This window comes from Mizuhopecten yessoensis, unplaced genomic scaffold (genome assembly GCF_002113885.1).
Source record: "Mizuhopecten yessoensis strain PY_sf001 unplaced genomic scaffold, ASM211388v2 scaffold2507, whole genome shotgun sequence".
NCBI lineage: Eukaryota > Metazoa > Mollusca > Bivalvia > Pectinida > Pectinidae > Mizuhopecten > Mizuhopecten yessoensis.
In genome coordinates this window covers 338918-351007 of record NW_018404580.1, presented here as the reverse complement: position 1 = coordinate 351007, position 12090 = coordinate 338918, and the positions used below count along the sequence as shown (strand labels likewise).

The window sequence follows — 12090 nt, the reverse complement described above, 5'->3', positions numbered from 1 at the left end:
TTGTAATGTTTGAATATACTATATACAACAATAAAGGGAAAGGGCTTGATATAAGTTGTAAAACTTGTGCCCAATTCCATTGCTATGTAAAAAAGGCAATAAAATATGTTTAAATAAAAAAAAACACCAATAAACCTAAAGAGTTGGTAGGTGCTGGTTCAGATTTCATATTGGTGCAAGTTATAGTTCTGCAAAAGTGGTGTTTACAAGCAGACAAACATGTAAAAAGAACCTATGTAACTGTAAGCAATTTATTGGTATGTCATCAAATTATTTTGTGCAAAATTGAGTTACACAATTTCTTTTGATTAGGAACAGAAGATGGCAGATTGTCAATCATTCCCCGTATCAGATCAGTCAAATCTATGTGCTATAAGCTCTGACTGCCAAGGACTGACTACTAAGCCTGTCCCTCCACCTGCATTCAAAACAGCCTCTTTCTTTACTATAGATGATCAGTAAGTTGGTTTTTAATATTGAAGATATCCATAAGGATAAGTAATGCTTAAAAACTTGTTGAAGTGTCTAAATGTTCATGAGAGATTTAGAAATATGCAAATACATAGAACACCAATTTTACCAAATAAAATTTATAGTAAGAACACCATTTTCAACCCAAAATGTGCCCCATCCCGTATAAGCATCTGCTATTCTTTATTCCGCAGCTTCACCATACTTTAACAACTTACTCAAAATAAGTATCTATTATGGTGTTTTTTTTGAGAACATTGGAAGACTCTGTTAATTTTCTCAAATAGCTACATGTAAGTGCCAAGTTCATTTATCAAGTTGAAGATAGTAAAAACTTTTAAAATAAAGTTCATGTAAGGAACCGTACAGTTAAAGCGTTTTAAGTGTTTGAGTTTGTAAAATAGAAATTAATGCCATGTATCTGCTTTAATCAACACTCGTTGATTCTGATGATGATTTGTTTGTTTTAGGTCAATTTCTGATTCACCACAGGAGACATTTAGCAGTATCTTTGACGGTATTTTCTGAACTACACATTTGTCAGTAGATATTCAGTTTCTGTGGTGGTGGTGGTGGTGGTGGTGTTTGAACAATAAGTCTTTAGACATTGACAGCAGTAACAAAATGGATTTTCTCAACTTAACATCCTTTATTGTTTTGTCAGCAGCTAGTTCAGTAGTATATTCTTGTACTCATTAAATCATTTAATGATATTTTCTGAATTATAAATCTATCGGGGAAAGTGCCATTAAAAGTTTAAAACTAACTATATGGCATGTACAGTGTTCTCCCCAGAATTTTTTTGATGAGCTATGGCATCTATTTTTAAACCCTTCCATGTGTCGCTGCGAACCGTTTCCGTTGAGCAACTGATCTGTGAGTCGGGCAGTCATTGATGTCTTGGATGGTGTTTATGATTTACATTATTATTGTATGTACATCTTACCAGTGATATATATATGTTCCACTTTGGACATTAATCATTGATGATATTTTCTGAAGTTTTATCTCTAATTTATATAGAAATTAGATGTTGAAAGGTCACTTGGATCATACTCAATGCAACATGCATTTTCTTTGAGAAGAATCTCATTATTAAGTTTTAATTAATCTATCTCCAGATAATTTAATATGGAAATTGGATATTGTTTTATAAAAATCAGTTGAACCGAAAATCTGTGATTTGTTTGTAAAACTTGCTAAAATTCTGTTCCTACAATTTCTGTGATGGACGATGCTTTTAAGTGATATTTATAGCCAGATTTTCTTGGATGGAGTATTTATTGTAATATTTGTTGTCAAGCAATATATGTTAATATTGTGCGAAAATCAATAATCCTATCAAATGGAGATATTGTTTTGACTGATGAAAATACATCTATATATGTTAATATATATTGTTTACTGGTTATGTTTATGCTCCTTGTTGAAAATGCCAGGGGCATGTAGTGTTACCTGAATGTTGCATATTTTTTTATTTTTTTCCTAAACCAATTTTCTCAATTACAGCACCCTTCACCAATAGACAGGTAGTGTGTCACACGTCATCTCGTAGAAAGTTGACACACTTTATAGTACACACTTTTTCAGGTTCTTGTTCTAAGATTAAGAGCATTCTGAAAAGTCAAGGTAAAATTTCTACATTTCATTTACTGTTCCTCATTTTTGTAGAGAAAAGGAAAAGGATTGCTAAAATTAAAGCTGGAATTTTTCTGTGTTTAAGCTATATATTTATTTCCACTTTTGTAACAAAGGCTGTTAATGTTTAATATGGAAATAAATTTTACCAGCATAATACCTTGTTCATAGCTTAACATATAGGTAGTAACCTTTGAACCCAAGGTTTTATGGTGATCTTTAAACTTTCAATTTATCCATGGTTACTTTTCTAACTAAAAGACCAACTGTTTTTGTAGGTTTTGAATTCATGACATCTAGCAAGTGCAAAAATTCAGTAAAAGTAGCTTAACTTTTAAACCGTCTAAAATATCTTTATGAAACATGGGCAGTTTTTGGATATCAAGTTTCAAACAGTTGGACTGATTGGACGGAGTTATAAATTTATGAAATAGAAATGAATCTAGTGAATTGATGTTGCTTTCTGCCAAGACGTAGCAAAGACTTGCAAGAACTGCACAAACCTTGTAGAATGCATCTTTCAGTTTTTATATTTGAAATATCCCATTTAAAAATACATAAAAGCCATTTAGTCTGGCCCTTGTATTTAAGTCATGACCTTGATAATAAGGTCCAAGGTGGAATCGGTGCAAAACAAATATGCATATTTGCTGATAAGGGTAGATATGTTTTTACTTGCACTAAAAAAGATATGAGACTCCTTGAGAATGCTTCAGGAGCAAATTATTGTAATATGAAATTGTCTTCATGAAGCCTCAATTCGGAAGCAAAACTTATCGACCAATAGCAGAACCACCCATTTAATTGGTGATGCTGGAGTCATTCGGCTAACCTCGGCCGATTCTGGTACCCTTCAAAGGTACGGAATCATCCAAGATGTGACGAGTGATGCTGGAGTATGTTGTGATGATTTTTCACTCTTTCTACATTTTTTACCAGGTATACACTACGTTTGTAATTGTCCTGTATGTCCTCCAGTACTCAAAGTGAAGCACTCCAACTGGTCAGCTAAATTGTATGAAGATGTAATAAAGGACTACAGCAATCCAAATTGTTTTCAACTTTTATTTCCCCACTTGAATTATTGCACAAAATAAAACACCATTTATACAAGATCACAATCAGGTGTAGTGTGTACCTCATTCATTTACAAGAGTATAGGAAATATTACTGATATGTCTCCCTTGTAATTTTCACCCAATTTCCATAGAAATCTCTGTAAAAAAAAACTTTCCTTTCCCTACTAAAAGTGTTACACTACAAGTTAACCAAACACGTTACGAAACCTTGGTACCTCTTCCAACTGGCAATTTTTTAAACAAATGATGGTTTCAAATGAAAAAACAAATATTAAATTGTAACTGCATCATGACTTGTGTTCAGTTTAACATGAGGTGATGCTAATGAAAACAATATTATGCATCGTTAAATTCACCAGTATTTTATCAAAAGCAAAAAGGGAAGCCATATAATATATCATTTAAAGGCAATATTCAATCACAACAAGCTCAGGATAGGTTGGTTTCTTTATTGTATGTCTACCGGTTTCGCCCGAACATGTGGGATTCTTCAGGAGTATATATATCATTTAAAATTTAGTAAGATTTGGTGGTTCTTATTATTTATTTTATCAACACTATATACTTTCGGTGTTACATTCAATGTCACTTCATCGGACAGGCTACATGCATTAGCAAGTTTTCCTTCTTTCCTTTATATAATGCTGTTAGCTGGCTATGTAAGTTATGGTTTTCTTTCAAGAAATGATCCTAACATTATGTACACACAACCAAATCGTAACTAACTCTGTAACCTAAAAAATATTAAAGTCTTGTCATACACTGAAACTGCTTTTAACATATTTCAACTGTCTGAAATTAATAAATAGTTGCAAACTGTAAATTTAAAATGTGTTAGTCTTTTTTAATTAAAATATTTTGACGGGTTTTCTGGCAAATGCCGTGTAACTTCCAAAGATCTTGGCCAATTATGGATGGACATAATTTTATAATATTGATAATAATGTGTTTTCATTATTCAGTAAAAAGCCATATAAATCCCCCAAAATCTTGGTCATTCCTTGACGAACAAAATTTTATGATATTGATTATAAGTTGTTTTCATTATTCAGTAAAAAATAAACGGACAGGAAGTCATTATAAAGGTTCACGCACACTTTACCATCTGAACACAATCACTCAAACTTTAGATAAATAAATTTACATCTGAAAACATGCATTTAAACACAACGGATACATAATAGAAGACAAAAATATAGAAAACTTCTATAACTTATATAATGTCCAGAGCAAAATAGAATTAATGTATCTGCAGAACCTTTAGCTGCAGGAACCGTAAAAAAAAACCCAACTGATCGGGCCTAGAAGCTACGATTCCCATAGCTACAGAACCTTTTCACTCGCAATACAATCATAACAGTAAAAGACTTTTATTTCAATAAAACAAAGTACCATACTTAACAAAAGTAACAACTACATTACAAATAACCTTATCTTAGTGGACAGTCGAAAACTATTATTAACATCTTAACAAAATTTTACTTTACAGTAGAAAACTATTATTTCAATAAAACAAAGTAGCTATTCAAAACAAATTTAACTACAATAAATATACAACTCTTTTATCTTGGTGGCTTTCATATTTAAGCACTTTTCAGGCCTTATTGGCAAATGCTAAATTATGTTTATCACATAGTAACAAATCACTGTATTCCTGAAAAGTTAAATATTAATCTAGTGTGCTAAATCATGACGTGTGTAACACAAAAATTGTTGGAACTTTCAGAAGTTTAACAGTACAGAGGATCTCGACCAAATTCCCATTTTGTGAACATACAATCTGATGAAATCAGCTTCAGAGAATTTCATAATTTCACGCACAATTAGAACTGATTTAAGATTCTTTTTATCACATACTGGGGTGGAGGTTACTTGACCAAAGCTGGCAGAATTTCACATTTTGTGAGGAGTAAGCGAAGAAAACAATCTCCATGGCCATGAATTTGTGAAATACTTATTGTTTATTAAGGGTTTTGGGTCCCTGGAACAGCTAAGGTCATATGAAGATATATACATTTATATCACAAATAGTTACATACATATAACAAGCTTTTTATTAGGGACATTGGTAATATTGGAAACAAACAATTAGTTATAAATATTTTCTTTTTTGCATAATCACAGAGCTTTAAACTTCTAGAATTGGTTTGAAGCACTTGTGTATATAATCTACAGCCTGATATCCGAGTTAAACCTTTCACTACTGTAGACCATAATGGACTCATCCATATCAATGCATGGTAGAGTCTACTCAAGTAACATAGGAGTGAAAGGGTGAAATACAGTCACACTGTCATTCCTAATCACAATATTCTTATCACAATGCATAGATGAATGATAGAAACTCCATTATAGAAAATCAGAGTTGTCTTTTTAAGAATCTAACACTGAACAGTACACCGTAGGAGCATGTAGGTTTGTATTTAGTGAGAAGTGTTTTTCCAGTATTACTACAGGATATTTCTTGGTGAAAACCAGATTTATTGTTTTTAAGAGGGGTGAAATTATAACAATATTAGATTTAATTCAAAGTTAAAAATGTATAGGATATTTTTGTTCTATACCATATACTGTTATCTTTGAATAAGCATACAGAAGATGTAAAAAGGTAAAGAAAATCCTGTGTCCTACATAACAATGAAATTTGTTCAATTGCTGGTATTTCATAAAATGCAACATTGGATTTCTTTTCATACAGCAAGATCAAGTACTACTACCTCTAGGTTTGTAGCACCTGCAGGTTCGCACACTTCACTCTGACAGTCAATATTCATTGTGGCACAATATGGTATCACTTCACTTGGACTTGTTGGTTTCCCTTTTGTAAGGGAGTTTATAAACATAAGTTGCTCTGGAAGCATAGGACAGAGTTCTCACTTTGCCTTAGTGGTGGGTCTAGGGAGAGTAAACTTACTAGAAAACATTGAAAAGGCATCATTTTACATGAATTCGTAAGCCATACAGGGGTGTGGGTAGTCTAGAACCCATACATTTACCACAGCTTTTAAAGGGACATACACATGAGTTCCTGCACTTTTAAAGTATCTTCGGCATCACAAACAGGAAAATTTGGACACTTAGACAATCAAACCCATGAACAAATTCAACTTACCCGCAAATATTCAATCACATATAATGCCAATTTGTTCAAAGCTGGATTTAGCTTAATACAAAAAAATTGTAGAAATAATACTGACAATCACAGCTCTAACATGGCTAATTTTGAATACAAAACTTTTGGAAAGAGGATATTTTAGTCTATCCACACATGTCTACAGATAGTCCAAACTTATGCCAACACATATGGACAGTCTGTCAAATCCTATGTCCATATATGTGGACAGATAGTCAAATCTGATGTCAACACATATGAACAGTTGGTCAAATCTTATGTCAACACATGTGGACAGTCTGTCAAATCCGTCAAATCCTATGTCAACATGTGGACAGTCCGTCAAATCCTATGTAGACAGTCTGTCAAATCCTATGTCAACATGTAGACAGTCCGTCAAATCCTATGTCAAATGTCAACATGTGGACAGTCCGTCAAATAACATGTCAACATGTGGACAGTCTGTCAAATCCTATGTAGAGAGTCTGTCAAATCCTATGTCAACATGTAGACAGTCCGTCAAAACCTATGTCAACATGTAGACAGTCCGTCAAATCCTATGTCAACATGTGGACAGTCCGTCAAATCCTATGTCAACACATGTGAAACAGATAGTCAGATATTGCATAAATACATGTGAACAGTTGGTTAAATCTAATGTCAGCATTTTTGTATCGGTAGTCCAACTGTTAATCAGAAATGTGTACAGGATGTCAAATCTGACTTCAAAATATTAAGTTGTCAACAATGTCAACACATGTGTAAAAGTAGTCCAACTTCATGTCAACACATTGGTACAGATAATCAAACCTTGTCAACATGCTCATGTGTACAGGTAACAAAAAACTTAAGTCAACACATATGACGGCTACACTCTACTAATCAATAACTATTATTGTAAAAGATAACATGCTTCCTCAGCTTAAGGAGTCAGGACATATCAAATTTAAATCATTGATATTTTCATAACTATTACTGAAGCAGAAATCGCCCTCTGATACACAACGTACTCATATTTCTGACTTCCTCATGTAATATAACCAAATGATCATCCGCATATTTAAAAACAGAAAACCTCAAATCAATTATCACATGTAGTGTAGTATGAACAAAAAACAACACTGGTACATCTATTCAAATATTTCTGATCACCCTCCCCTAATTTACACAAAAATAATCATGTTTCTTGTCATATCTTGAAAATAAATTCTCCATGTCATTCCCGAAACAAAGAATGGATTGATCTGCTGGACATATCTGACAGGACTTATCCGTCTGGATAGATCCTATTGGATCCATATACCGGTATTCAATTTTTACATTCATACAGGATATTTACAAAAAGGAACGCAGAATAAGACTTGTGACACCTGGTACCTTGTAACACATTGAACAAGAAGATATAATTAACCTAAACTATGAAATTACAAAGTATAAAAAATAGTTACTTCTACTAGAAGAGTAGTAAAATTGTTTCTACCGTACATGAAAACAAATGCTGAATAGTATTAGATAAAGATCTCTATCTAATATGAAAATGTATAATTTTAGTCACAGATTTATGTGATCAAAATATTCATTCAATTTGATAAATAACAACATGATTTTGATTTAAATCTTGTTCTATTTAACAATATCAGGTAAATGCATGTAATATAATTTCCCAAGCAATATCAGGGATAATCCTGGCCATTGACCCATCAAAACTTAAATTGACCCCTCTATGATCCAAATTTCTTTCAAGTTTACATAGAATGGTCCCTCTTAATTTTGATATTGACTAGAAATTGCTGAAATGGCCCATTGCTCTCAAATTGCAGGATTTTCCCTGAATATACAAAACCTTGTCTGATGTTTTGTATGTAAGAAGAGTCTTACTGTAACAGCAAGTTACTGTGGGACCTTGTTAGCCTGGACACCTAATGGGACCAGTCCTATCAAATCTGATCAACTTAGCAACAGTTGAACACAAAAGTGTGTCCATTTTCTTTTGAAATACATTAAAATTCAAAAATAAAACTATATCTTTAGGGATCTAGAATTGTCATCTGCATAGACAAAATACAAAAATATACCTTGTACCCGGTATGTAAATTTTCAGACATTTTTCAAAAGTGCATTTTGAGAATAGGTCTTAACTTAAGTTTAACAACTCATAAAGTTAGTCATGCTTTAAAAATCCATTGTATTTCTAAATCACTGATGGGGAAAACAACTTTCAAAAAAAGTTTCCAGGTGGATCAGAGTTATTAGTTTTATAATGGCGGAGCAACTAGTCTGATGCTGTACAAGACTAGTATTAATCTTTACAGGTGTGTCAGATTTTACTCCCGGAAATGTTATGTTCAAAAGCAACCTGTGGATTGTGATAGAGTTGAATGAAAAGGATGCTGGAAAAATCTTCTGCATCTGTCTGATAATGCAAAACAAATAAGTAAATGTGTTGATATTCTGTTTAAATTGTACTAATTTCATACTAAATTGTAACCGTATCAGTAAAAACTTCAGTGGCAATTGTCAGAGACAATCAATCACATTAAACACAATGGTGTTTGTATTTGATTCCTATATTAATATACAAGCTGTCATGTAAGCACATATTTATTGCATGTACCTTTTTATGACCGGTATGTCAGAAATTCTGACAAGACAACAGTGGAATGTTATAAAGTAAAGTTGATGTCTTTGACCATTGTCCAAGGTCAAAGTCACAACCATCAAACTACACAGGTATTAAGATTCAACCTTTGTCTACCTTGTGACGGAATAGGAATAGGCTCAATGGTGCAATGGTGCTTACTGTGACTGGTGTTACAAAGATCTATAACAGTTTACACTAGAGCTAGCCTTTACTATAGCCCCACACTTTACAAGAATTATAGTATGAACTTTGACCACTTGTTGGTCCAAATGTTATTAATTCATGACTGTAAGTATGGCAGTATCATTGGAGTACCCCAACCAGATCACTTGTCAGAAAACATATATATTTATATATCTTTCAGTTATCTCCGAAAATCCATGTTTTACAATCTTTTCAAACAGTTTTGCCTAAGCAAGTGTCGATAAATTTGGTTTTCCGTTATTCAACATGGAAAAACACAACTTTAACCAAAGAAAGAGATAATATTTCCATGCTGTTAAAAGTGGCATCTCCTACAACAGTGGAAACTAATTCCTAAGATTGAAATAATTGTAATTATACATATTCCAAAACCAGAAATGTTGAGAACAACAAAAAAGCTCTCATTTGAAAAGTAAAATTGAAGCCTTGATGTTTTGGGTACTGCTGTCTGCAAACACTGGAGCTACCTGTAGTTACCGCCAACTGATACACATGTAAGGTCATTACATTTCCGCTTGGCAGCTCTGTAGCAAGGGTTCACTTTGATACAGGTAGGACCTAGATCAGTGTTCAAACTGATCAGTAGTTCTATGGTCAAGCCCTTTACATAAATCACATAAATGCAAGCATAGTTCTAGCAGCACTATTTGACGAAGATATAAATCCAAACTGTGGGTGTTTGAGAATATTCAGATCTATATTAATGCTGATTTAAAAATCAGAAGCTTTTAAAGTGCTAGCCTTATAAAGGAGAGAAAGATCCTCCGTTTCTGTGTGGTGGTCCAGTGCAACATTAGATGGTCACTAGCCAGCCAGCCCCGACCATCGATGGAGATATGCACCCCAGCCTGCTGCCTGAGCTTGTTGACCTTGATCTTCACCTGTAAAAGAACAAATAGAGTCAGAAAAGATCCTCTATCATGTATCTAAAACTGTAAACATACATAATATATGTATAAGCAATCATATCTTAATAATTGGATCGATGACCAAACTGAAGTAATCATGTCAAAGTACAAAAAGTCTCCATGAAACTGAGATTACAATTCACCCCCATACATAATTTAGCTATCAAGGAAAGCACAGAACTAAAACTAAAATGTTCATAAAAATATTAACGTCTGCAGAAGATGAGCTAAAAGGATAACATGACTGTGATGTATCTAACACTGACCCTGAGCTACGGCATCCAGTAGAGACTTCTCCTCCGGGCTCAGTTTCAACATAGTACACAACACCGGGATCAGCTTCTGTCTGTCATCGCCAACCTTCAGGCTCAGGAACTGTGGATAAAGTAACAGTCTTTGTAACATGATACACAGATACTGTAACATGATACATAGATACTGTAACATGATACACAGATACTGTAACATGATACACAGATACTACAACATGATACACAGATAGTGCAACATGATACACAGATACTGTAACATGATACACAGATAGTGCAATATGATACACAGATACTGTAACATGATACACAGATACTGCAACATGATACACAGATACTGCAACATGATACACAGATACTACAATATGATACACAGATACTGCAACATGATACACAGATACTACAACATGATACACAGATACTGCAACATGATACACAGATACTACAACATGATACACAGATACTGCCATATGATACACAGATACTGTAACATGATACACAGATAATGTAACATGATACACAGATACTGCAATATGATACACAGATACTATATACACAGATACTACAACATGATACACAGATACTACAACATGATACACATATACTGCCACATGATACACAGATCCTACAACATGATCCACAGATACTGTAACATGATACACAGATACTGTACATAGATACTGTAACATGATACACAGATACTGTAACATGATACCCAGATACTGCAACATGATACACAGATACTACAATATGATACACATATAATGCAGCATGATACACAGATACTACAACATGATACACAGATAGTGCAACATGATACACAGATACTGTAACATGATACTCAGATACTACAACATGATACACAGATACTACAACATGATACACATATACTGTAACATGATACACAGATACTGTAATATGATACACAGATACTACAATATGATACACAGATACTGCAACATGATACACAGATACTACAATATGATACACATATAATGCAGCATGATACACAGATACTACAACATGATACACATATACTGCAACATGATACACAGATACTGCAACATGATACACAGATACTGCAACATGATACACAGATACTGCAACATGATACACAGATACTACAACATGATACACATATACTGTAACATGATACACAGATACTGTAATATGATACACAGATACTGCAACATGATACACAGATACTGTAATATGATACACAGATACTACAATATGATACACAGATACTGCAACATGATACACAGATACTACAATATGATACACATATAATGCAGCATGATACACAGATACTACAACATGATACACACATACTGCAATATGATACACAGATACTGTAACATGATACACAGATACTACAACATGATACACAGATACTGCAATATGATACACAGATACTGTATACACAGATACTGTAACATGATACACAGATACTACAATATGATACACATATAATGCAGCATGATACACAGATACTACAACATGATACACAGATACTGCAATATGATACACAGATACTGCAACATGATACACAGATACTGCAACATGATACACAGATACTGTAATAAGATACACAGATACTGTAACATGATACATAGATACTGTAATATGATACACAGATACTGTAACATGGTACACAGATACTACAACATGATACACAGATACTACAACATGATACACAGATACTGCAACATGATACACAGATACTGTAACATGATACACAGATACTGTAACATGATACACAGATACT

General features: G+C 33.3%; 2 protein-coding genes across 7 annotated transcripts in view; one reads left to right on the top strand and one right to left on the bottom strand.

The window, feature by feature from the left end:
- The window catches only part of LOC110446094 (probable ATP-dependent DNA helicase HFM1), a 34468-nt gene extending 31408 nt beyond the window's left edge, over positions 1–3060 (top strand). For 3 of the 4 annotated variants that reach the window (XM_021491061.1, XM_021491060.1, XM_021491057.1), the window contains 2 exons: positions 313–458; positions 942–3060. In XM_021491061.1, the coding sequence (XP_021346736.1) occupies positions 313–458; positions 942–999 (204 nt within the window). In that variant the 3' untranslated portion in view covers positions 1000–3060. The remainder of the gene's footprint in view (positions 1–312; positions 459–941) is intronic. The other variant, XM_021491059.1, reaches the window with a different exon arrangement.
- A 100-nt stretch (positions 3061–3160) lies between these two features.
- Positions 3161–12090, bottom strand: part of LOC110446093 (GRIP and coiled-coil domain-containing protein 2-like) — a 33692-nt gene continuing 24762 nt past the window's right edge. For 2 of the 3 annotated variants that reach the window (XM_021491055.1, XM_021491056.1), the window contains 2 exons: positions 10320–10428; positions 3161–10026 (listed from right to left, as the gene is read on the bottom strand). In XM_021491055.1, the coding sequence (XP_021346730.1) occupies positions 9950–10026; positions 10320–10428 (186 nt within the window). In that variant the 3' untranslated portion in view covers positions 3161–9949. The remainder of the gene's footprint in view (positions 10027–10319; positions 10429–12090) is intronic. The other variant, XR_002462427.1, reaches the window with a different exon arrangement.